The sequence below is a fragment of the Thermobia domestica genome, chromosome 13 (assembly GCF_964235325.1).
Source record: "Thermobia domestica chromosome 13, izTheDome1.hap1.1, whole genome shotgun sequence".
NCBI lineage: Eukaryota > Metazoa > Arthropoda > Insecta > Zygentoma > Lepismatidae > Thermobia > Thermobia domestica.
Window position 1 is genome coordinate 167,631,776 of NC_137466.1, and position 23,617 is coordinate 167,655,392.

Here is a 23,617-nt window from a genome sequence, read left to right on the forward strand (position 1 = left end):
TTTTCTGGCCATCGGTATTAGAGGCTGTTTCAGTTACACAAGCTATATGAATATGTTTTCCAAACTCGTCTTCACATATTTACCTGCTCTTACTTAATCAAAAGATTGGTTCAGACATCATCTTACGAACAAATATTAATTGTCCAACTTACTCTTCACTCCCTTTCCAGTCTCAAAAATGCGGAAATAATATAGCTTTATACCAAAATTAACACTAACAAAATATTATGAAAAAATGTCATGGTTTCCACATATTTATTATTACTGAAAACTTGTCTGTGTCGACCATACTTTTTTTTTTTTCCACGGACATTTAATTTCTAAGGGTAACATTTTAAAAAAGAACTGAAGATGAGAGTATGTATTGCATGAAAATTTCTTTCTTAAACAAATTTGTTCACTCTGAAATTATTAAAAGGACTGCGGTGGCTTACTGTCTGAGCGATTACCTCCAGTGCGTGGAGTCTCTGGTTCGATTTCAGATCGAGCCAAGTGGACTCTGTGCTGGACAAACACCATGTATGTAGATTTCTCGGGATTCTCCTGTTCCCCCTATTTATTCATTCCACCATTACCCTGATTTCTCATCACTATCTTATCCTTTAGTTTAGCCTACAAAACTGTGGGGCGTAAAACTAAAATATTTCATTTCATTTCATTTCTGAAATTATTAACGATGATGGAGCAGTACAAATTAGAATCAGTAACTCTGAACGTATGTCTACTTAGAATGTTCATGATAATTATGTAATTATTCAATTTTAAAAGAAAAACGTCGCAGAGTGTTACGCTAATTCCTGATAATAAATAGTCACCCTAACAGCATGTGGCTACCTGCGCTATCGCTTGCCTGCCCGATGCTGACAGATATCGCTAGAGCATAGTCTATTTGCCGATTTGAAATTATCGCGATGATTTAATTGCAACTTAAAAACTGTATGGTTTCAATGTAGCTATTTCAAAATACGACAATGGCCGTAATCATTTTTAGATCTGAGAATTAATATTTGCGTAACTGCGAGATGGTTGGCAAGCAAATTGAAAAGAAATAAATCTGTTAAATGTAAACAATCAGAGCTTTTAAATAAGCACGATTTTAGCCCATAGTATAAAGCCTAAGGACGAACCATCATTATATTTATTCTCATCCTTCGGCCCTTCTGGAAATAAAGATAATGTGGTAGTATTCCCATTTCCTTTCCACATCTCCACGTTGTTGAAGTCCTTCTGGTTCATTCGCCTTTAGGACAGTTTCCCCTCGTAAAGACAAGAAGATGCCCTGACCTACACCCGCTCATCCGCCCTCCGCAAAGGTAGTTGGCACTTGGTAGAGGCTAACTATTTATCTCAGGAGTCAGTCGGTCCCCACCTACGTTAATTGCCTAAGGCACCCGTTTTCTCCCGCGAGGAGGTGTAGGTTGGGATTTTCTCTTCGTTTAGTATGATACCCGACGACTCTTCTCAAACCTCTCAGAGACTTGGACATAACGGAAGCTGGAAAAGAAATGTTTAGAGCTTCGAAATATGTTGTTGTTGAAGATGGAGAAGATAAAACGGACAGAGAGATTAACAAATAATGTTTTGAAATGGATAGGAGAGAAGAGAACGTTTCTAGCCGGCATCCTTCGCAGGAAGGCCAATTGGATTGGACACATCTTACGAAGAAATTGCCTTCTTCATACTACCATAGAAGGAAAGATGGAAGGAAAGCGTGGAATAGGAAGAACACAAGTGATCGATTATTTGAAAAATAGAAGAAAATAAAAATGGAAGATGAAAATCAAGAAACATGGACTAAACATTTCCAAGCCCAAACTGAAAATTTAGAAGAAAAGAAATTAAAAACTTCATTAGTCCCAGGACTGCCAACAGGCAGAATACTTAATAATAATAGTACAAAGCGGGCGAGGGCTCGGAACTTATAGCTAATGTACGTCCATCATAAACTGGTAACACAGGATTAAAGAGTACATTTGTTATCCGTTTGCTTAGTATCTTGTGCCTTTCATGATGCATACGGAGTAGAAGATGCACCAACTTCCCTCTGACTTCTGTTCTCAAGAATATTTTTTTCTTATATTGTATACATATTACTCAAAACAGATTTAAATGGATAAAGGTTTTAAAGGCTTAACAATAATTTCAATACCTAGTAAAAATGCTTTGGTAATCTGAAACCCTGACAGTATTCAATGTCCAAGCGGAACATAAAAATATATATCACGAAAACATTAATTCACGCTTTGCCGTTTTCTTAGAATGTCCAAACCGCCAAGTGCTACCAAGACCGCAAGCACAATTCCAACTACGTATGTCAATTACTTTAAAATAAATATTTATTGCAATACTCAGAACACATGTTTCTCAAACTGAATAAAATCTATTGTTGGGCACAGTATGAGGATTAGGAATTAAGATTTCTGGGCTTTCGGCATCTATGGCCATGGTAGTCCCTCACATATAGGAAGGATGACATCCGTCGGCGATCATACTGCCCGGAAAATTGGCGAGGAAGAAAGAAATGGGGAAGGAATGAAACGGCTTGGGACTATTATGTTGTTAGGTACCATCCCGGCATTTGCCTAGTGTGAATGAGGAAAAACGTCACTGAAACAGCTGTTACACCTTTTCGACCGAGTGTCCCCACCGAGGATCGAACCCAAGACCGCTCGCACCAAAGACGAGAGTGTTAGCGACTACGCTACAGAGGGTGTTGGGTACAGGAACCTTATGCTATTCTACTAATTCCACTTTTCGATTCCGGCATTTCTTAACTGGGAACACACAAGAAATAAAAACTTTTGACCATATTACTTAAAAGTACGAAAAAGGAATAGTATCTACTTATGCTATTTATGTAATATGTAAAAATTTATTCTAAATTGCAAACATCCTCCAAGTGAACTATTCAAGCTCAATAAGTTCTCACACAAACAATTAGTTCAGTGATTATTAAAGTAGGCCAATTACAAAAAAATAATAGAGTTTCCATTGTCTATAATCATGAACAATAAAAGACAGTGCAGCATATTCAGGTAAAAATGGAAAGTTGTTTTGAGAGTTCCATCGTAATTGAAGCTATATAAACAAATATGGTAACAGCTGTTATGATGTTCTTCTTAGCCACATTACCAGAAAAATAACACATTTGACGAAAATGGGTTTTATTACAAATAGATCTAGATATTGCAAATGTACGTTGAGTTTGTATGCACAGAGGCACGTTCCATGCTCATAGCAGTAGGAAGAGAACAATATAAAAATATTCAATCAGTGTTTGACTCACTAGGTCACATGACCTCACGAAAAGGGACGGGACTGCACCAGTAAACAGAAACCGCATTGCTTGCTAGCGAATGCGTTACCTAGCAACACAGAGGAAAAACTGGTATTGATCCCCTGAGACGAGCTGGGCAGGGCCAGGCAGAAATCAATATGGAGGAAGCGAACGAGGAGCGAAGTGACACGAACATGCCGATATCCCAGCGTTGCCATGTCGCTCAATGAAAGCGAGTCACGCATAAAATCTTGGAAAATGACATGCCATCAATTTTTGGACACACATGTACACACGATCACGAACGTCCCTAAAGCTTCTTTTCTCCGACGCCCACATGGCTTGTGATGTGCATGTTGGTCGCGAAGCTTGCAAACGCCAAACCATATTGCTGACCAACTAAAATTTTCCATACAAAACACAGCCAGTAAGATGTAATCATGTTAAACTGGCAGTAATGAGAAGACATAGACAAGAGCAACTGGCGATTAAGATTTCCTGTTCTTTAAATTAAAATGAAGGTGTCCTCCAATTCGGGTGGTGCGATGACCTTAACAGGAAGTCATGCTATAACGATGACTTACCATATTCTTTCCCCACACACTCAGACAAAAATAATTTATTAGTTGTTACAAAATTGGTTAAATATCTACTATAAGCCGTCTCCCGATTTCAATAAATAATTAGCACATAGGAAGACAATCTAATAATCTTATGCGGATACCTTGATTATTAGCGTGTTACTTTTTCTCTTTTCTTTTCTAAAATTATATTACTTTGTATTTGTTTATTCATGTTCACAAAAAGAGATATACTCTATCAATAAATTATCCTAAAAAGAATATTGTTTTCCACACATGTGACAGTAAGTACACTACAACTCACAAGGGATATTAAAATTTCTAACACACACCGCTTTCAATAATACTGGTACCACTACTAAAAGCTTTGTGCCGGATAGATACCAAATACACACACGTCGAGGGTGGGAATTTTCAGTGCAGCACCTCCATATTCTCAATAGCAATGAAAATTGAAAAATGAAATTAGTACTGGTCGATCTTTATTTTATATTTTAGTGATTCAAAGTACTTTTTGAGTATTTTGAAAATACGGAAACGTAACCAGGATACTATATATTGCTATGCTAAAGTAAACTCAGTTTAAATTGTTCAATATATACGCCTGAATTTTTTTCTACTTGCATGTTCGGCAAATATATATATATATATATATATATATATATATATATATATATATATATATATATATATATATATATATATATATATATATATATATATATATATATATAAAATAATGATGATGATGATGTTCATATCTAAGGAAAACAAACATTTTGTAGATAAAATTGATTGATTTGCAAGGTTACTTCAATGTTACGTTTCTCGGCGTATCAAGCAATCTATTGCAAATTCAAACTAAACACTGGATGTATTATTGAACATATATTATTTCCGTTACCTAAACTTCCTTTTTCACCCTTTTATCTTGATTTTCATATGGTGTATCAAACGTCCGGGGCCATAGGCCAATTTCTTTCTGAGTAAATATACGAAAAATGGAAAGAGATAGTTGGAAATAGCTGGTTTTCAACCTAAAATAGTGGACTTCATGCAATCGCATCAGCCGTTTGGGCTACATACTTATAAGGCGCCTATGTTAAATGAAAAAGCAACGTATCCAGTTTACCAAGCTGCTCGAACATAACAAGGGCAATATGCACATAGTTATATGAGGAACACCTCAACTCCGTTTTCCAACAATGCTGTATTGTTAGTATGGTGAAGGTAAATGGGAACAGGCTGCTGAACTAGAATAGTTTCTTTCTCATTTAACATAGAGCGCCTTACCAGTGTTAAGCCTAAACAGCTGGTATAATTACAAAAATGCTACCTTTTCTAGATCGAAAACCAGCTATTTTCAACAACTTTCCTCTCTTTCCTTCTTCATATCTTTATTTGTCATGGAGTTCGCCTACAACCCCAGATATTTGACACATATAAGGGTACAACGATGCTTATTATTATTATTATTATTATTATTATTATTATTATTATTATTATTATTATTATTATTATTATTATTATTATTATTATTATTATTATTAAGGCAACATTGAAGTGTCCTTGGTAATTAACAAGCTTATTAATATATCTACAAAATGTCTGTTTTCCTTAGGTAAGGATGTACGATACCTTTTGGCCATTACAGGGTTCCTACTGATCTAGAGAAATCTATTTCCTTGACTTTCCCTGACCTTTGGCAGGAAATTCCCTCACTTTCATGACAGCTGTCGGATGACGTTGACATATAAATAAGGAATAAATGACGGTGAATATTTTTATATGAGAACATTTACTCTATAGAGATAAATAGTAATCAATTGCTCATACGTACATTCCACGTATCTCCCACAAAAATAGGTATTATAATGGTTGGCTAAGCTGAAATTGGTGTACAATTAATGTTAGAAAAAATATATTTTATAAAATTTCCCTGACTTTCCTTGATTTCCAGTCTTTTTCCCTGAGTTTCCCCTGACTTCTCTGACCAGTAGGAATCCTGCATTATTATACCTAAGTACATTATAAGAAATGTTGCGCTAATTAGGAAACAAAGCAAATACACGAAATTCTAAGATGTCGTAATGTATACGTTATATCGTCATTTTTAAACATGTCAACTTTGAAGAATATTAGTATCCCATTTAGAGTAGCGGGACACACTATAAAATGGTGAGCTTGAAACTATACAAAGTCTATTTTAAAAACAAAGTCTACATCTCCAACAACTACCAAGGCAATAAAAGCTTTAAAAAAGAGAGCTCGAAATAAATATTTTCGCAGTTAAATATTTTCGCAGTTATGTCCTTATATATAACCTACGATAGTAAGTTGAAAAATTCTCAGAATGAACTGCGAAACGTTGGTACAGTGAAACCTGTCTATGTTCACCACCATCGGTTCAATTGAAAAGTGGCCAACTTAAGACAGGTGGCCAACTTACAGAAAATAAGTGTGATTGATGTATTTTTAAAATATGATTTCTAGTATTATTTGATTGTAAAATTTTAATAAGCAATGGCACGATAGCTACTTATACAGTACTAGAAAAATACTACAGTATGTTTAATATACGGTATGTACCTTTTTCTTCCCGAAACCTAGCCTGGTACACTCAGCTTTTCGAATTGAAAACACAACACAAATAACCATAAAATAGAAATGTATGTAGACAGTTAATTGAAATTGACATTGTAGCACACTGAGTTATTCAGATCGAAATAAGAAAAGCAAAATTATAAATTGAACAAGTTTATATGACTTTTTATCGACAGTGACAAATATTTTCTGTAGAGCAAATCAGTTATTATACAAATTTATACATGGCGGTTCATTCTAAACGTACTTCTTTTATTCTTTTTGGCACATATGTACGTTCTAATTTTGTAGTTTCCCTCGGATCAAAAGATGTTTTGAGAAAATCTTAAGGGAATTCATATCTCATAACCTCCGCTACCAAGCCATCAGGTACCAACAGTTGACAATTGAGATGGTTAGCTTTAATCTTCAGAATTTTCCGGAATTACTAAAGCTCCCCACTGATGAAAGGAACTGATATAGCTAATTGTTTTACCAAAACAGACAGGGTAAACAAATACGTATAACCATTTCCTGAATTTCTGTACGTGCTTTTTCATATTCACATCTTCCTTCACCAACCCTTTCTGAGGGTAGTGTTCTGGCCATTGGCCTCCAAGAACAAATCGTGCGAACCCATGCTTCTTTGTGTCCAATCATAAATACAGAACATCTGCCTCTCATATGGGAATACGAAAAAGTAAAGGAAAATAACAAAACGGTATTTTGCGTGGCCAAGACACGCAGGTAAATTTATCATCATAGGGTAAACATTGCTTCAATGTGGCCAACTTTCAAGATAGACAGGTGGCCAACTTACAGAGTAATATGTAAGGAATGTCTTATGGAAAAATGCAGGTTCAAGACGAACCAGGCCAAAATAAGAAGGTGGCCAGGTTCGCAGGTTTTACTGTATAATTTAGAAAGGTTCTTATAACTCAACATAGTTCCCCCTTTTTACAAGTGCACTTGATCCAACGATGTTTTAAAACCTTAGTGCCATCGCGGAAATCAGATAGAAGCCCCTAGAAATACAAAATACTTCCAGCTTATGACAGGTTTTTATTTTTCTTTCGCAGGAAACAGATGGTACGCCGGCGGGACCAAATAAGGCAGATCATCCTCCAATTCATTTATTTTCTCCACTGTAATGTCACAGTATAAAATCATGCATTGTCTTGACGGATGATGTCTTTTTTAATAAATCGAGCATTATCTCCTCCTCATCTTCCTTTAGTTGGTTCAGAAAATTACCATAACCTCCCATAATGGTTATGGGAAGCCGTGGATAATTCTAAATATAGAACAGAAACACAATCCCTTATTACATTCAGAATTCAAGAGCTAATTGTCCCCACTAAAGATCTTTTTTCTTTCCTCAAAATATACCAGGCAAATACTAGGACAGTACTTCCAAGTCAGGAGCCAGAGATGAAAGAAAGTCACTTTATTAATCTTTTTGGCACAAATTCTGTGTCACGTACACATATCAATAATCATCCTCTGAAACTTATATGCTTGCTTCAAAGTTATTTTTTGTCTTATGTCCAGAGGGTATAATGTTCTAACAAAAAGCATTTTTTGCTCTTTGCGTACAATAATATAGGATAGGGTGATGATGTCCCTTCAAGTTTGGGCTTGAAACGAAGCTACCCATAGTTTTTGGAATAAAGTGGAAGGAAAAGAAGTTTATTAGTATTTCTGTTGGTATTTTAGGTCCATAATTCATGCTCATGTATTAAGATATGAACATTATAGAATTTTCTCCTTCCCCTCTTCCCATTCCCCTTCTTACATCCAGAAAATTTTATACAATTTAGTTCTGACCCAAGCAAGGGAAATGAGTGCTCTTTCAGCTGCTATTTGTGTTTGTTGCATTTTTATTAAGGATTGGTAATTTGGTATAGTGTACTTTGAGTTAATGCGTGATATATTAGGACAAAACTGTCATTACTGGGTTCGATTTTCCGATAGTATAGCATTTTTATTTCAAACAAAATCGAGAGAGATTCTTTTCCTCTCGTAACTATTCTGGATATTGCATCACAACTTCGCATATGCATTATGTATAGCCCATAGTATTTTTCAAGGTAGATTATATTCAGGTACTTGGAGCCAGAAGCGACCAGGGTGCGCGAAATCTAGGGAAATTCCCCTCCAAAAATTACGTGGACATTTTAGGTGACCACATGCATTCTATGACCAAGATGTTAAGATGTTCTTTCCGGTCAATATGAGGCAGTTTTCCAAAATGACAATGTACCAATTCACACTGCTAGAGCTGTTCAGGTGTAGTTTTATAAACATTAGGATGAACTGCAACACTTTTCCAGACCTCAATATTATTGAAGACCGATGCTCAATTCTAGATTTCAGATTCCGAAACAGATATCATTCTCCATCCATAATGCTAGAATTGAGTGCTGTACTGCATGCAGAACGGTACAATATTCTTTTAGAAACGCTCTTCATTCATGTGCCTTTATTTCACAACGATTAATTTGTTCTGTAGGCTAATGGAGCTACTACGTTATTTTCTACAGGTGTTTCCATTATTTTGAACAAACAAGAATATACCTAGTTACGTGTTTATAAGGAAAATTACACATTTCATAACGCAGTCAGTTGGAACTAGTGCTCCAGTTTAGTCACTCTAACAACTTCTAATATTTTCCCTTTAACTCACTATTGACGTTGAAATTCAAGTGACATTAAATGTTGATATTACGGAAAACAGTTTCAACTCATAATACCAACAAAAGAACAATTACATTTAACCGATAGAATAATATTAACATAAAAAAACTGACCACTAGAGTACCAAAGGCTCTAACCCTGATAACTTGTTTTGTCTTATCAATCGAGCTACTAGCAACATGTCCAGATTTCTGTTTTTGTCCATTTATTCCTCCATGAGTTTACCATTCAAAAAAATAAATTGTTTTTGCGCTATGGCACCATTGTATCGTAGAGAGAGAAATAATGAACAATAATTAAGTAGATCAAGCAGCAACATAGTCATTAAAACTCATTTTTATAGCATTATGTATGCCCTCGGAGAAACAATTTACCACAAACAAAGCAATAGTGAGAGACAATTTCACATTTGACTGAAAGTAATATTGAGCACATAAACAATATTAAATGTAAATACATATTAATACTCACCTCTCGAGAAGTTGTTGGTATGGGCCATTTCTATACAAGCGATCTCTCGGCCTACCACGAAGTCCATACGCTTCCTCCGGAGTTACGTGGTAGGTCCGCCGTAGATACGCTTCCCCCTCGCGCTCGCGACGGTCGTAAAAATGACTAGAACGGTCATAACCAGTATGGTCATCAGGTGGCCTGAAATAAAGGAAATGATATGTATTATCCTCATAACAAGGTAAAACTTATATTTTCTGTTCCTAGTTGCCACACAGTACAGTAAAACTTGTTAACTTAACAACCTCCTATTAGCCCCTTTTTTCCCCCCATGGAATCTGAAATTTTCCTATAAAACGTGTATTACTTATTACTCTATAAGTTGAAACTTGGACACAAAACTGGACACACTGAAGCAATGTTTTTCAACGCTGTTAATGTTAAATTTACCTCGGTATGATGGACACCTTCGTAATCACCTACTTTCTAAAAAACCTTTTCACAATATCTTTTGGTACTAAGTGTTACAGGAGAAAAACCAAGCGGAAAAAGGAAAAACTTATTCACTGAAAATAACTACTCCATATATCTAGCGGTGGTAATTTTTTATTGTTTATATTACTACTGTCGCCGAGTGCGTAGGTTGATCCTGTTACGACTTCTCACTCGTATTCTATAATGAAAGGCCATTTTGAGGTTCAGATTCAGTCTAGATGAATTCAATGTTCTTTGTTTTCGTCACTTCTTTCAATATCCTCCACCTCCTCTCCACCCTCCCGCGAAGCCAGCAGGAAATTTAAAACAAATGACGATCGGTTATTTGTTGCAGAGTTTAAAACAAAGATAAGTCATAGAACCAGTCTTTTACTTCGTTGCTCGTGGTCGACAACCATTTTCTATATACATAATAGGTGGCTTTTCGTGTATCATTGCTGGGAGCGGTAGACGAGACACTAAGGATCTTTTGAGTATTTTCTGTAACTGGTATCTGATCTCATCTATCGTCATATGTGGGAAGAAAGGAAAAAATGTGTCTAAGCATCTTGTTGTTTGTTGAAATTACATGTAAAACATGTAAATGACAAAGTAAGATACGGATTTTATTTCATTGAATGTGTTTTATGTTGCAGAAGTAAATTTTACTGTATATTATTTGTAAAAAATGCTAACAATATATAGATAATTAGTAGGTGCATTAGAGGTGTATATTACAATCTATAATAGTTTTTGATGTAAAAAAAGAAACAAAAAAAAACTTTCTGTATGTTAGTTACTTTCCAATGGAACCAATGGTGTCCAACATAAACAGGTTTCACTGTAATTGCAATTAGGAACTAATTAACAGCTCTGATTTACAAGAAATTGTAGTTTACTAATTTGTGTAAACATATAATGTCTGCAAGATATTTTTTTTAAATAGTTTATTTGGCACTCATTTATTTCATTTACCGTACGTCCATATACATCCTGCACACAAATTTACAAGTGCAATGGGAAAGAAGTGGGAGAAACCAGGGCCTACATTTAAAGGTGTCACACGGCATTCGGCTGGTGAGTCTGAGGAAAAACTGACAAACAGCCTGGATAGCCCGCCGAGAACTCTGTCAGAAACTTCTCGATTGCAAACCAAGAATACTAACCACTAAACTACGTCTGTCCGTCATGTTCAATTATTTACTAATTTTATTTGTGTAACTAGTAATAATAAAATTTTTTTTTAAAAGTATCAAAGGATGGAAAACTAATACGAGACTACAATGCAGGAGGTAGGATTAATTAAAAAAAACAAACGAATACACATCCAAACAATTTGTGTTACAAGAATGTAACAACAATAATAAATTTATCACTTCCGGAGCGCTCTAACTTCGGTGGTTGTTATAGGGAAAGATTTTCAATTATTCTTGCTTGTATCATATCTGCGTAATCGTATATCAAGTAAATTATTTTAATCTCTTTACAAAAATATATTCCCTAATGTTTACCTTGCGCCACGAGTAGTGTTGTGAAGGCCTGAAAAAAAAACGGAAATTTTGGGTAAAAAAAACAGTTTTTCACCGTTTTTTTCCTGAGCTTGGAAAAAACGGAAAATTTGGAAAAAATTGAAATTTTTGAATATTTTAATACGAAATGCTTTTAAGATAAAAACTATTTTATATTTACTAGTTTACAGTTAAGATTTTTTTGAGTACTTATGTTTCTTGTATTAGCTTAGGGAAAATTTGCGTCAACAAATATATGTGCAAGCACCGTGATAGAATGGAGTTATGGCTACAAAAGATACTAAAATATAATCCTACCTAGATTAATTAATATAGATGCATTTAAATTATCTTAAGCAATCTTATTAAGTTTCCGCTTTATGGCAGGAAAGTGTTAAAATAACGGGGCCAGAATCATTTTAGTTAATACTGGTATGTTCAAATCAAATATACATTTTATGGAGATAAGTATCTTCCTTATGCTGTGTAAAATTTCAGAAAATTTTGAACCCATTAGAAAAAATCTTTCATTCGGAAATATTGACAAAAACCGGAAAATACAATTTAAAAACTATTTCTTCGCCTGATGCTAATCTCATTTGCTGTAACGTGTTTGCAGCATATATACAACGTACTTCGCTACCAGGAGAAATATTTAAAGCAACAGGTTTTAATTTTACTTTTTAGTTTTCTGATTTCTGGAAAATTTCCTCTATTATTTTTATATCTTTCGATCAACTCAAAAAGAGAAATTATCTTATTTGTATATACACACATACACCGCTCAATTGCGTAAATTTTAGCAGTGAGAAATATATTAAAGAATTGAACATGTGAAACTTCCGGTCATTATTAAAGACTAGCAAAATACCCTTTCTTTGCACGGGTAAAATACGTTTCATTTTGGACATAAAGGGCAACAAAACTATCACAAATAAACTTGGACCCCAAAAACTATGAATTCGACACTAGTATCGGTCATTTTCAGTTACTTTTACATGTCACCTTCTCCCATAAATAGTAATGGGGACTGAATTTGAATTTAAACGACATCGGACGTGTCACTGTTCATATAGATCATTCTCAATGTATATCCCCTCTTTCTTCCTCCAAGTTGCACCTTCAAAGTGAAATGATATATAAAAAAAAACATCCCGAATCTCATCTATGTTGAAAATTTTACCGAGATCGGTCTCGTGGTTCAAGAGTTGTTAAGTTACAAATATAGTTAGTTACTTTCATTTTTATATGATTTGTCGCATTAGAAAACACGTATTTGTTTGCATATAAAATTTTGAACATAAAGTTTATATAAAAGGCTATATTAGAATATTAAATAATAGTAATTATATGTTTTAGTGTATGGCTATTAGTGAAATTTGCCTACTGCTCTCTCTTATAAGAAGCAATTTGGTTAAAATTAACAAAATTTCACCAGATCAAAGAGCACACTAAGAGCTCAGTTTCATTTAAGAGCACTATTTGTTGCAACGGAAATGCTTCATGCTGGTAGATGTGTTGCAACAGTTAGTTCTGTTATTAATGCATTACCAGGAATAAACTAATAAAAGGTACATAAAGGAAATGAGTGCAGACTATTAATTTTTAAGAATAATTATATTTTTATTTTCGAATGCTTCTTTTTTAAATATTCGCAATATTGAAATTTCTCAACTTACATTTTTCACGCGTTCAAAAAAAAAAAAATCCATTACTAGTAAAATTAACGTAATACAAAGATTTTTGTTATTTTCCAATTTTTTTTTTTCGGAAAGAACCCGTAAAAACTTTTTTTTTTAACCAATAGGTTCAAAATTTCCCGAAATTTTACACTAGCCACTAGAGATATGGTAATAAGTTATATTTTATTTAGAAAGTTATCAATTTTAGCTTTCCATATTCAATGTTTAATCGATAGAATAATTAAATGTTTTACTAGTTCGAAATTAATAGCACTAGTTCACACTCGTGTTTAAGTGATTATATCATCACCAATCAGTACATACATACGTACGTAGTATGTATTGACCAGCATACTTCCAAATAGCATATATTAGATGTTATATAACTTTTCAATTGCTCTACTAATCCTTTTACAAGAAGATAGGTTCTAAGCTTTCTGGAACAGAACTTGATATACACTCTAGTTCTAATGCTAGTAAAATATTATCCACTTTATATGTACTGAACTCGCGATTTATTAGCACTATTTCATACCACGTAAGCAACAGAGAATATAGCTGTGTTACGATAACACAAGTTCGCGAATGTTGGTATGAACCAGGATATAATGATGACATGTAACCCGTTCTCGAAAAATCGCACAGGAAGCCTAATCAATATTTTAATGATCACTTACACATGTAAGTCTAGATGTGTAAGTCTGTAACTGGCCATCTATTTGAAATATAAGTGTTTTTTGCTTTCTCTCTTAAATGGGTCTGGAAAATAACTTACTGTAATTCTATAATGTGGATACTTAATAAAAGATATACGGATTTGAGAAACAAAATGATGACCAACATACAGTGTATCATTTCATTGTATTAGTGTTGGCACATCAATTCCACCCAGAGTACGACATTGCGTAACAACTACACACCTTACATCAACTGAACACACCAACAATTAATTGTACGTTATTTTGCATTAGCGTAATATCTATAATGTAGTTAATTAACAACTTACAGTCTACACCGTATTAATGTGTAGCAGATATTCTGGCAGCAACTTAAACACACATTAAAATACAAAAGCACCACGCATCTTCACCACAAATTATAAAAAATATATATATTCACCTACAACATATATTTCACTCAATAACGCCTCATGTGAAGACTGTGTTTTCCTCCATACAGAGCTACACTATTAACCCTCACTTTGGTAAGCCACTGGTAATTACATACTTAGAAAGGTTACCTGTTGATCTTCACACGTACATAATGCAATGACTCATAGGCTATAACCAAGGAATATGAAGAGAAATTCACGGCTGTTACCTGGCAGAAACGCATTAAACTTCTGCTATCTCCGACGATAAGAATTCCAAAGGTCTACAACATACGCAGCACGGAATATGGAGCATTTATCACGCGACTTCACAAAAAAACAGTTTCACTGCTGAGTTATAGTCAACATCCAGCACTAAAAAATTTACTGTGGTATTTACAACTTCTGAGAATACACAAAATCTATACGTTTTTGAAATTCTTTTACCTATACTTAAAAATTTATATGTAAATGATATAAACAATAAACAATATCATATCTGTATGGATTTTATTCAATTCCTATGCAATAAATTTCGGACAAAAGGGTGACATGACACTATACGTAGGTACACTAGACTGTAATTAGTTTACAACCTAGCATACTCCAATGTTTTAAGTTTATGAAATATGGTGATCACCTCATTAGTTTTAACTATAGGTTTTCTCTCTCGAAAGAAATTCATATTTTGTTTAGAAATTTTAACCAGTGGACACACAATTAATTACTCAACGAAGTGTTTTTGGTAGAATATGGTAGTAAACAATCACTTCGATCGCCTCCTGCATCTCGTTTTCTGATTCGAGAATCGCTAGAGGTCTTTAGGAATTCTACACCTTCTGAATTGGTAAATAAGCCTAAAACATTATAGAGCACGTAAGTTTCACATACAAGATTTATTTAAATATTATGTATTCCATACCTGTGCTAAAACACCCATTTATTAGGTTTTTCAGAACTATTTTGCCCATTCAGATGTTAATTCCATAAGCAGGAAAGTCATTTAGAGAGCGTAAAGAAGTCAATTCCCTTCCCCTAATTCAAGATTTCTACCATTTTCATTCATAATACCAATTAAAATGAAACTACTTGTATCGAGGAAGACTCTAGTCTTCCACAGCAAAGCCTGAAATGACGCTACTATTAACACGGCATTTACGGAGCACCTTTCTTTAGTTTCCAATGACACGAAGAGAAGTAGGAAGGCGTTTGAAATGACTATTGGACTATAAAATTCTACTAAGAACATTTCGATGAGTAATTAACTAATCCTATATAATGATTAATCTTTCTTTTAAAAATCTTCTACCGTTCCTATGTTTTCATCCCTTGCTATAACTATAAGCAAGCCAAAGTGCACGTCTTTGGCTAGTTGTGCACTTTTCATTTTCTAAATACTACTGTATAGCAGTGAACGCAACCACAACTAAAATAATGCATTTTTATTATTTCTTTTTATTGGATTTGAATCTACCCTATATGGTTACAAAGAAAATGTAGTAGAAAATATTGTATCAATCTGGAATTATAGGGTGTTCAGTTATGAAAACCGAATACTTCTATAAAATACAGTCAAACCTATACATGTGGGACTTGTGCTTACTGGAGTACAGATTGTTCATTTATTAGTTTATTTCTCTCTTATTATTTTTAAGAATTGGGGAAAAAAATACGTGATTGTAACCATTATATAATACGAACAAATGCAGAATATTAAGGACGTACTTTAACGGAACACAGTAGTATGTATCTTATGTTATTGGTTAATTTGCCCTGTTGACTTCATATAACACGTTCCAACGGCCGAACGCATCGTACTTTATTATATTATTATTATTATGTGTGTTTATAAAAATTAACCTACTCAAGTATAAACATTATTTTATGATATTCTCTGTTAGTATCTTATTAAAATCATAAAGATCACAGATTTGAATTATTTATGTTGAATGTTAAAATGAGAAATCAAGTGTTTTAAAAGATGCTGAAGTGACATGGATTATATTGTTTACAGTGATGCTACGTACATCAGTTATCTGACTAAGCTACTCTGTAGTTAACGCTACTCTGTATATGGGTTCGGTTCACTACAAATTTATCTCTGGAAACCTTTTCTTTTATAGGAATATAACGCAGGATTAAATCCATAAAAAAAGATAACAAGGGGCTTAACCCAATCACGTATAATAGGTGTGCATGTTGTAATTTACTTTTAGGAAGTATATGCCTTATAACAGTGTATATGTCTGTTCCAATAGGCGAGCTATGCACAACCCTTCAATATTATAGTTGCGGTAGAAAATCATTACGAAGACACCAAATGCAGTGGCGACTCTGGAGAGAAGTCACATTGCAAATATTTAAAATTTTATTACTACAAGCCTCCTTCCCTTAGCTCGTAGCGACGTATTTTAATTTGACCGGTATGACTCCCCCCTCCCCAAGAGATGCTACTGATCAATGAAACATCAACGACAGCTATTTATACGTAAGTACGATCATTTCACCTGACTATATGAAGATCAACTGTCTCACAAACATCTCTCACCTGTACAAACCTGATAAATCACCGACGAAGGAAGTTTATCAAATACTTACCCGTGAGGGAAGCGGGGGGAACGTGGTGCGTACAGGGGAGTGGCTCCCCCTCCTCCACTCCCCCTAAGTACGTCCTCCCTTTCATGAATGTGGATGGCTGTGCTGGCGGTTGACGGCGTGGGAGGTTCATAGTACTCGGTAGTCAAAGTTCGCTCGTCAAGTTTGTGGTCCGCGTTGTGCGCCTTTGAGGCTGACTTGATGTCCATAAACGCCACGGTGGCACAAAGCCCAACCCCAACGCCTTCCTCCTCTTTGTGGCGTGGCAACAACTTGACACTCTGCACTCGACCATATCTGAAAGGAAAATGTGACTATCAGAAACATCATGTCAAAAGACGGAAAATTATTTCTCTTACTATAGTCTTAATTTCAAAGAATGAACGCAGGAACCGGGGATAACTATGGGCAGTCAAGGAATTTAATGAATAAGACGGTAGTACTCATACGGTGTTCCCATTTTTACCTTTCTCTATTCTCGTTAGATTATAAACGCTGACTTCTTCCTGGTTTTAGTTCCTCGCTTTCTCAGCGCTATATCGATACTGTAAAATTTGGTACTCAAAAATATTACAAGAAGTAACAATCGAAAGACAAGTCCGTTACATCCTTTAAACAGGAATAAACCTGCTGACTACACTGTGTCCCAAGTTCTTATCCTTTCCTACAGTGAAGGCTAAACCTTCTTTAACCCGTAAGTACTACCGTACACCATAACTTCCCGTTCTACCGCCTCCCCGAATTGTCGCTTCCACTACTTTCTTGGTTATATTCAGTGTATATGCGAAAATTAACGTGTCGACAGTTTTTCCGCAATATATTGTTTGGAGTCTGACAGACTCCGCGTAGTAGTAATGTGACACAAACATGCGTAGTACTTACGGGTTAAGGGAGCTCATGAATCCTTCCCTCATTTTTCAATTTTTCAAAATGTTAGAAAGATCATAAAATAACACATACATTTCAGTGCGTAGTTATGTAGTATCTAGGAAATACCACTGAGTAGAATAATTTTCACTATCTATCGATATAGCTATTACACTTCTAGAAGGATTAGTTTTCAAATCAATTTTGATGTGTCATATACTTTGATGACGAACTAAGCAAGAATAAAGAATACTTTAAAACCATCGTCTAGTATTTTTCTAGAAAAGTATGCACGAAATTTTATTATTATTATTATTATTTTAATTCTGAAACCGAAAAAAGGGAGGGACGATTAGAGGGACAAACACCTTCAGCGTTCAGTGTTGTTGACGTAACTTGAAAGCCCATTCTCTTAAAACTAGGACTATAGAAGTCAAAATTACTGACAGTAGTACGCTTTTCTGTATTCCTTCCAATATACTACAATTTGACTTAAGTAGCTTTCACGAATCTTTGATTTTAATAATAATAACTTTCAGCCAAGACGAAAGTAAATTAAAATGAATTTCAGGTTTCATACCATATTTTTCACACTTAGCTGGAATAAACGCTATTCATATCAACGATATTCAATGTTAAATGATTGAAATGAGCTTCACCTTGAAACTTCTAGATTTGACGCTAACTTAATAAGTTTCTTCACTACTAAAGTGGTTGAAAATTAGTTAATTTTGCATCAATTTTATGATGTTTCGTTTTCATGTTAATATTCTAGATTTACTGCCATCCAACTCAAATTACTGAAAAGTGTATTTACTTATTTATTTAAAGAATGCAATATACAGGGTGGCCCGAAAGTATAATATTCTAGTTCATAGATTTGTTTGCTTCGGCTGTTCTCAGCTTAAGAAAAAAAGGCATTAAGAACAAATAATAAAGAAACTAAGTCTACCAGATGAATAACAATAAGAAATGACATAAAATACAATGTTATTAGCACGGTACTGCACCTACTTTTGGGCCACCCTATATATTATGTAACGATCACAAAAACGGATCCCAGCAACAAGGATAGAAGTGTTAGATTTAAATATTTACTACATTTATCTAGAATATTTATTATCATCAGGGTAAATTTTCCGAAATCTGTCTATTTCAGATTCAAAGCGCTGTTACAGTGTGTTTGTTCTCATTATAGATTTTACTTCACGTGCTACTTCTACACATAACCAGTTTGCCCAGCATTATCACCACCGCTAGCTGGTTCTTCCTTATCTCAAAATTCTCCATTCTTTGTCCCGTTTCGCTTCGTCCTCAGAGAGCTAAAGTTATTTATTTCGTGTACGTTCTTTGTTCTTCTTATCGACTCTTTCTCTCACACAGTGTTAACGAAATACCATTCATGAACTCCAATTAAGATAATAGTGTCATAGTATTTTCTCCCCCCCCCCTCTAAAATCAACTCTCGAACTTGATTGTATAAGAAACAATTTTAATTTACATCATTTAGCTAAAAAAATAAGCTATAATACTATTTTACTGTATATTGATATTTCTGTTTGCTTTTACATAGCTATATATACTTGGTTATGTCAACGGTGAAGATCTATAGAGCCATAATTGGTAAAAACTAGTACGTTTAGCTCACTAAGAGCATTTATGATGTAATATTAAAAGTTCCATTCTTGATTTACACTATTATTTCTGATTTATGCAGTTGTTGCAAGAGCTTATAACAATTGTGAGTTCCTAGATGAGTCGACAACCTAATATACCGGTATCTGAATATTCTGAAAACAAGACTTAACAGGGAAATCGTACAAACTAAGATTCAATAAAATATTTTAAACGATCAGTGCGTAGATACAAAAGAAATCAACTCAACTGAAATCAATTAGCTTATTGGAGTAACACAGTACTTTGTTAGAAGTTTTCGTAAATCGTTGGATTCCCGTAAACATCATAATTTTCTCGCAATGCGTTCACTAGCCTCATTTTTAAAATTACATAATTCTAAGTTTCGCTTTTAATTTTTACACAAACAATTAGGAACTTTCCTCTGTGATTTTACTTTAAGGTATTTCTGCACTAAGTAAAGAATAATTGATATTCAACTTTAATGCATCTTAAGGTTATACTTACATCTGGAACTTTATGAACGGAAAAGCTCCTTATTCTATTCCGAACATACCACTTTCAGCAAACACACAACCCTTGGTGAATACATTATACTCTTTACTGCCTTTATTCAGATGTTAATATTAGTATATTTAATCGTAATACTGTCAGTAATTATGCAAAATTATAATCTTATCACTAAAAACTTATATAAATAGTAAACTGCTTAAGATAGTTTATACTTTTTGCAACTCAGTGGACAGAACTAAATTTTGAAACCATAAAGTAACAACAACAAAACAACAAAAACTAAACAAAAATTATATTCTCAACTCGAGCATCTAAGAAATCATTTTTGAAGAAGGAACGAACTGCAGTACTATCAACAACTGAGAAGAGCAAAAAGACACAAACGACCACCATAAAGAGAACAACTAAACCAGGTGAAAACTAACACTCAAAGGAAAATACTCAGTTAAGAACGAACCGAAAACTTGAAACTTAAAACCTGACTCGCCACTAAATGCTGAAAAATGCAACATCCGTAAAAGTATCTTATATCAAAGGTATTTTTGACGGGCTTTTTAAGCAATGCCTGGATACGAAAGGTGGACTGCAAAAACACGGAAATCTTCACGATATTTTCTAAAATACCTTCTTACAATTTCCTCTTTGATTCACAGTATCGTCATCGTTTAAAAACGTGTTTGAGCGCGAAGAAAGCATCACTCATATTTGGCATATAATATATATAAATATATTCAAATAATGTATCTTGGTATCCAATAATATACCATATATATATATATATATATATATATATATATATATATATATATACCAAGAACAAATTTATCTCAAATACAGTATGCGCGCACCAAGAAAGAGGGGAAAAAAGATACAAGAAATCAATGGTTCACCTCATGATAATTTTTTTTTTTCCTTAAAGAAACTAAGCTATCAAAATTAGATAATTTCAAATTTATTTATTTTAATTTCTTGCTCACAGAGTAAAGGATAAACTTCGAAGAATAACATAACTAATATTCATGAAGGAATTTCTTACAAAAATCCTTCTGATACTTCCAAATGCTAAAAAGATCAGTGAATGACTTCATTACTGCACCATTACAATTATTTATTATTTTACGATAATAACAGTGGTAGGTAGAACCGTGTAAATGAAAATCTAGTAAATCATGCCAGATGCTACTGATGTAACAGATTTTTATAACTTGTTTATCGGTTATATCAAAATACTCCATTTTATGAAACGGGTCTTTTCGTAATAATAAGTGGCCAGTGGCTGAAAGAACAATTATTCAGTTCTAAATTCGGCGTCCATTGATTGATTGGAAATGTCCCTTTCCAAAACAAATATTTCACAGAACTTATTGGTATTACATAGCGGAAACAAGGTTGTGAAAGTTTTAAAGTCTTACAATTATTAACCCTTGTAGATTAAAAAACCAGAAACATTAAACTTATAAAGGTTGTTTAAGTAACCTATAGATACTGGTAATGGTAACACTAATATAACAGACTTTTTAAATGCATGTACAACTATGCAAAAAAAAACTAAGCTGGCATTACAAAACTCGTAGGTTTCTGATTTAGACCAATGTATACACGAATGTACAACATATTCCATACGTTCACGACCACATAAATTACACAGGTAAGTACATGTGTATGTCTTAACATGCAAACTGATTAAGGCTTCATGTATTATCTTGTTTATTCTTTTTGAAACAGAAGATTTAATTTTCTCTATGAAGTAGTCAAATAATGCTTTTACATGATTAATACGTATACATTCCTGTATACGTATTAAATGTAATTTCCTTCTTTATCAAAATAAAGATAAAACTAAAATATCTTAAAACAGAAAAGCAGTCATTTATGTAGATTTCAATATCTCCATGAACTAAAGTTACCGATGTTGTAAATTTGAATTATACCAGGGCGAAAAATTTCCGGTCGCGTCGCCAGTTGGCGTCCAGTGTTCAGTAGCAATGATTTCTGTCTAATCTCATAGGGTTGCGCAGTTTATGTTTCGCACAAACATAATTGTCACTGAGTGGAAGAAAACGGAGTGTGAAGTCTTCACAACGTTGTAATTCGCCCCTGTTTTCCCCCCTCAATTGAAATGATCACACTTTGTGCAGTTTTCCCTGTGAGTACTGCTTCATGTGAGAGCGGCTTCAGCAGTCTCAACAGAGTTAAGACTGCCTACAGGAATCCCCTTAAGACTGACACACTGGATGATTTGCTTACAATTTCCATCAGTGGCCCTTCACTTAAGGAATTTGATCCGAAAACTGCAACCAACAACTGGTACTTCAGTGCACTGAGAGAGCGTTACACAAACGTACTAGAAGTCTTAAAGTAAGGTATTTTTTAACATGTATATGAGTTGTACAATTCAAATTGATTATCCTGAATTTAATTGTCTGTTTTTAAAATGTTATGCCCTGATGTAATCTCTTTCTTTGTCAAAGCAAAGGCTGTGTGTGTGTATGTGTGTACGGGGAGGGGCTCTCATAATTTGTACGTGAGAGATATTGGTGACCATCATTTTTGTATTAGCGAGTGCATCTGACTTTGAAATTTTGCGCCCTGAATTATAGTATAGCAGGGCCAACAAGAGATGGGCTCTGACGTTTCTTACCACATGTGAAGGGTCAACGCAGTTCCTACTTTGGTACTAGTGTTACCAACCACGGTCACTCTATCTTACACCATTAATTAAATTGTCACTACTGATGCACAGAAAAAAAGCCTTGACACGTGTCTAGTGACAACGTCATTTCGAGCTCTCAGAAACCTTCTCTTGCTGGTTCCCCTACGCTACTAGAAATTTCCGAGAAATAAGCTAGCACATTTATATTTAATTTGTTTGCTTCCGTAATTTTCAAAGCACAATAATGTCCAAGTCTAGTTTAAGAACCTGAAACCTTATAGCCGCAGAAACAATTCCGCTATTGGATTCTTTGAAATGCCAAGCCAAGCAAGTCAAAAAAATAATGTTCTTATCCTTCCATCTTCTTCTTGGTCTACCCAAAAGCCTTTTTCCACCACACTTTCCAACTAGAACTCTACACTACTTTCTGAAATGGCCTCCGTTCTTGTATCTTTGTTAAGTGTACTTGAGTCTTCTTTTTAACATGTTCTGTGTGGAACGAATCAGTCCAAAGATACTATTATATTATGATTGTTAAGCATCTTCAAGAATTATACAATTTTTAACCGTACTGCGAAAAAACATATTTTTGTTAATTTTAGAGCCTGTAACATGTTGATTGTCGCTATCACTAGTATTAGATAACTACAATAGAATTCTAAGTACTTGATAACTTGATAACATCTGAACCGAAACGGTGTGGCGAATTGATAACTTCGAGTATTCATTATTAAAAAAAATATATATATATCTGACCACAGCAAGATCTTGTGTTACAGTTTCAGCAATAATGTCTTCATCAGATGCACTATCTTAACTGTACCACAAATTATTAATATATGATTTTGCTTTAGTCAGACTTTATATTTTTTATTTAACGTTGTTTTAAGTCCAGAGTTAGAATGAGCGATACAAAAACCAAACTGATATACGAGAAGCTTTGTACGTTCATACACAACGTGTTAATAACATAAAAATCCATATTATTTTCAACTGAAACTGAAAATAATAT

At 34.1% G+C, this 23,617-nt stretch overlaps 1 protein-coding gene across 3 annotated transcripts in view; it reads right to left on the reverse strand.

Moving 5' to 3' along the window:
- The window catches only part of LOC145668719 (uncharacterized), a 311,815-nt gene that overhangs the window by 60,083 nt on the left and 228,115 nt on the right, over positions 1 to 23,617 (reverse strand). For all 3 annotated transcript variants that reach the window (XM_081736828.1, XM_081736829.1, XM_081736827.1), the window contains exons 2-3: positions 16,941 to 17,234; positions 9,610 to 9,789 (exon numbers count right to left, since the gene is read on the reverse strand). In XM_081736828.1, coding sequence (XP_081592954.1) covers positions 9,610 to 9,789; positions 16,941 to 17,234 — 474 coding nt within the window. The remainder of the gene's footprint in view (positions 1 to 9,609; positions 9,790 to 16,940; positions 17,235 to 23,617) is intronic.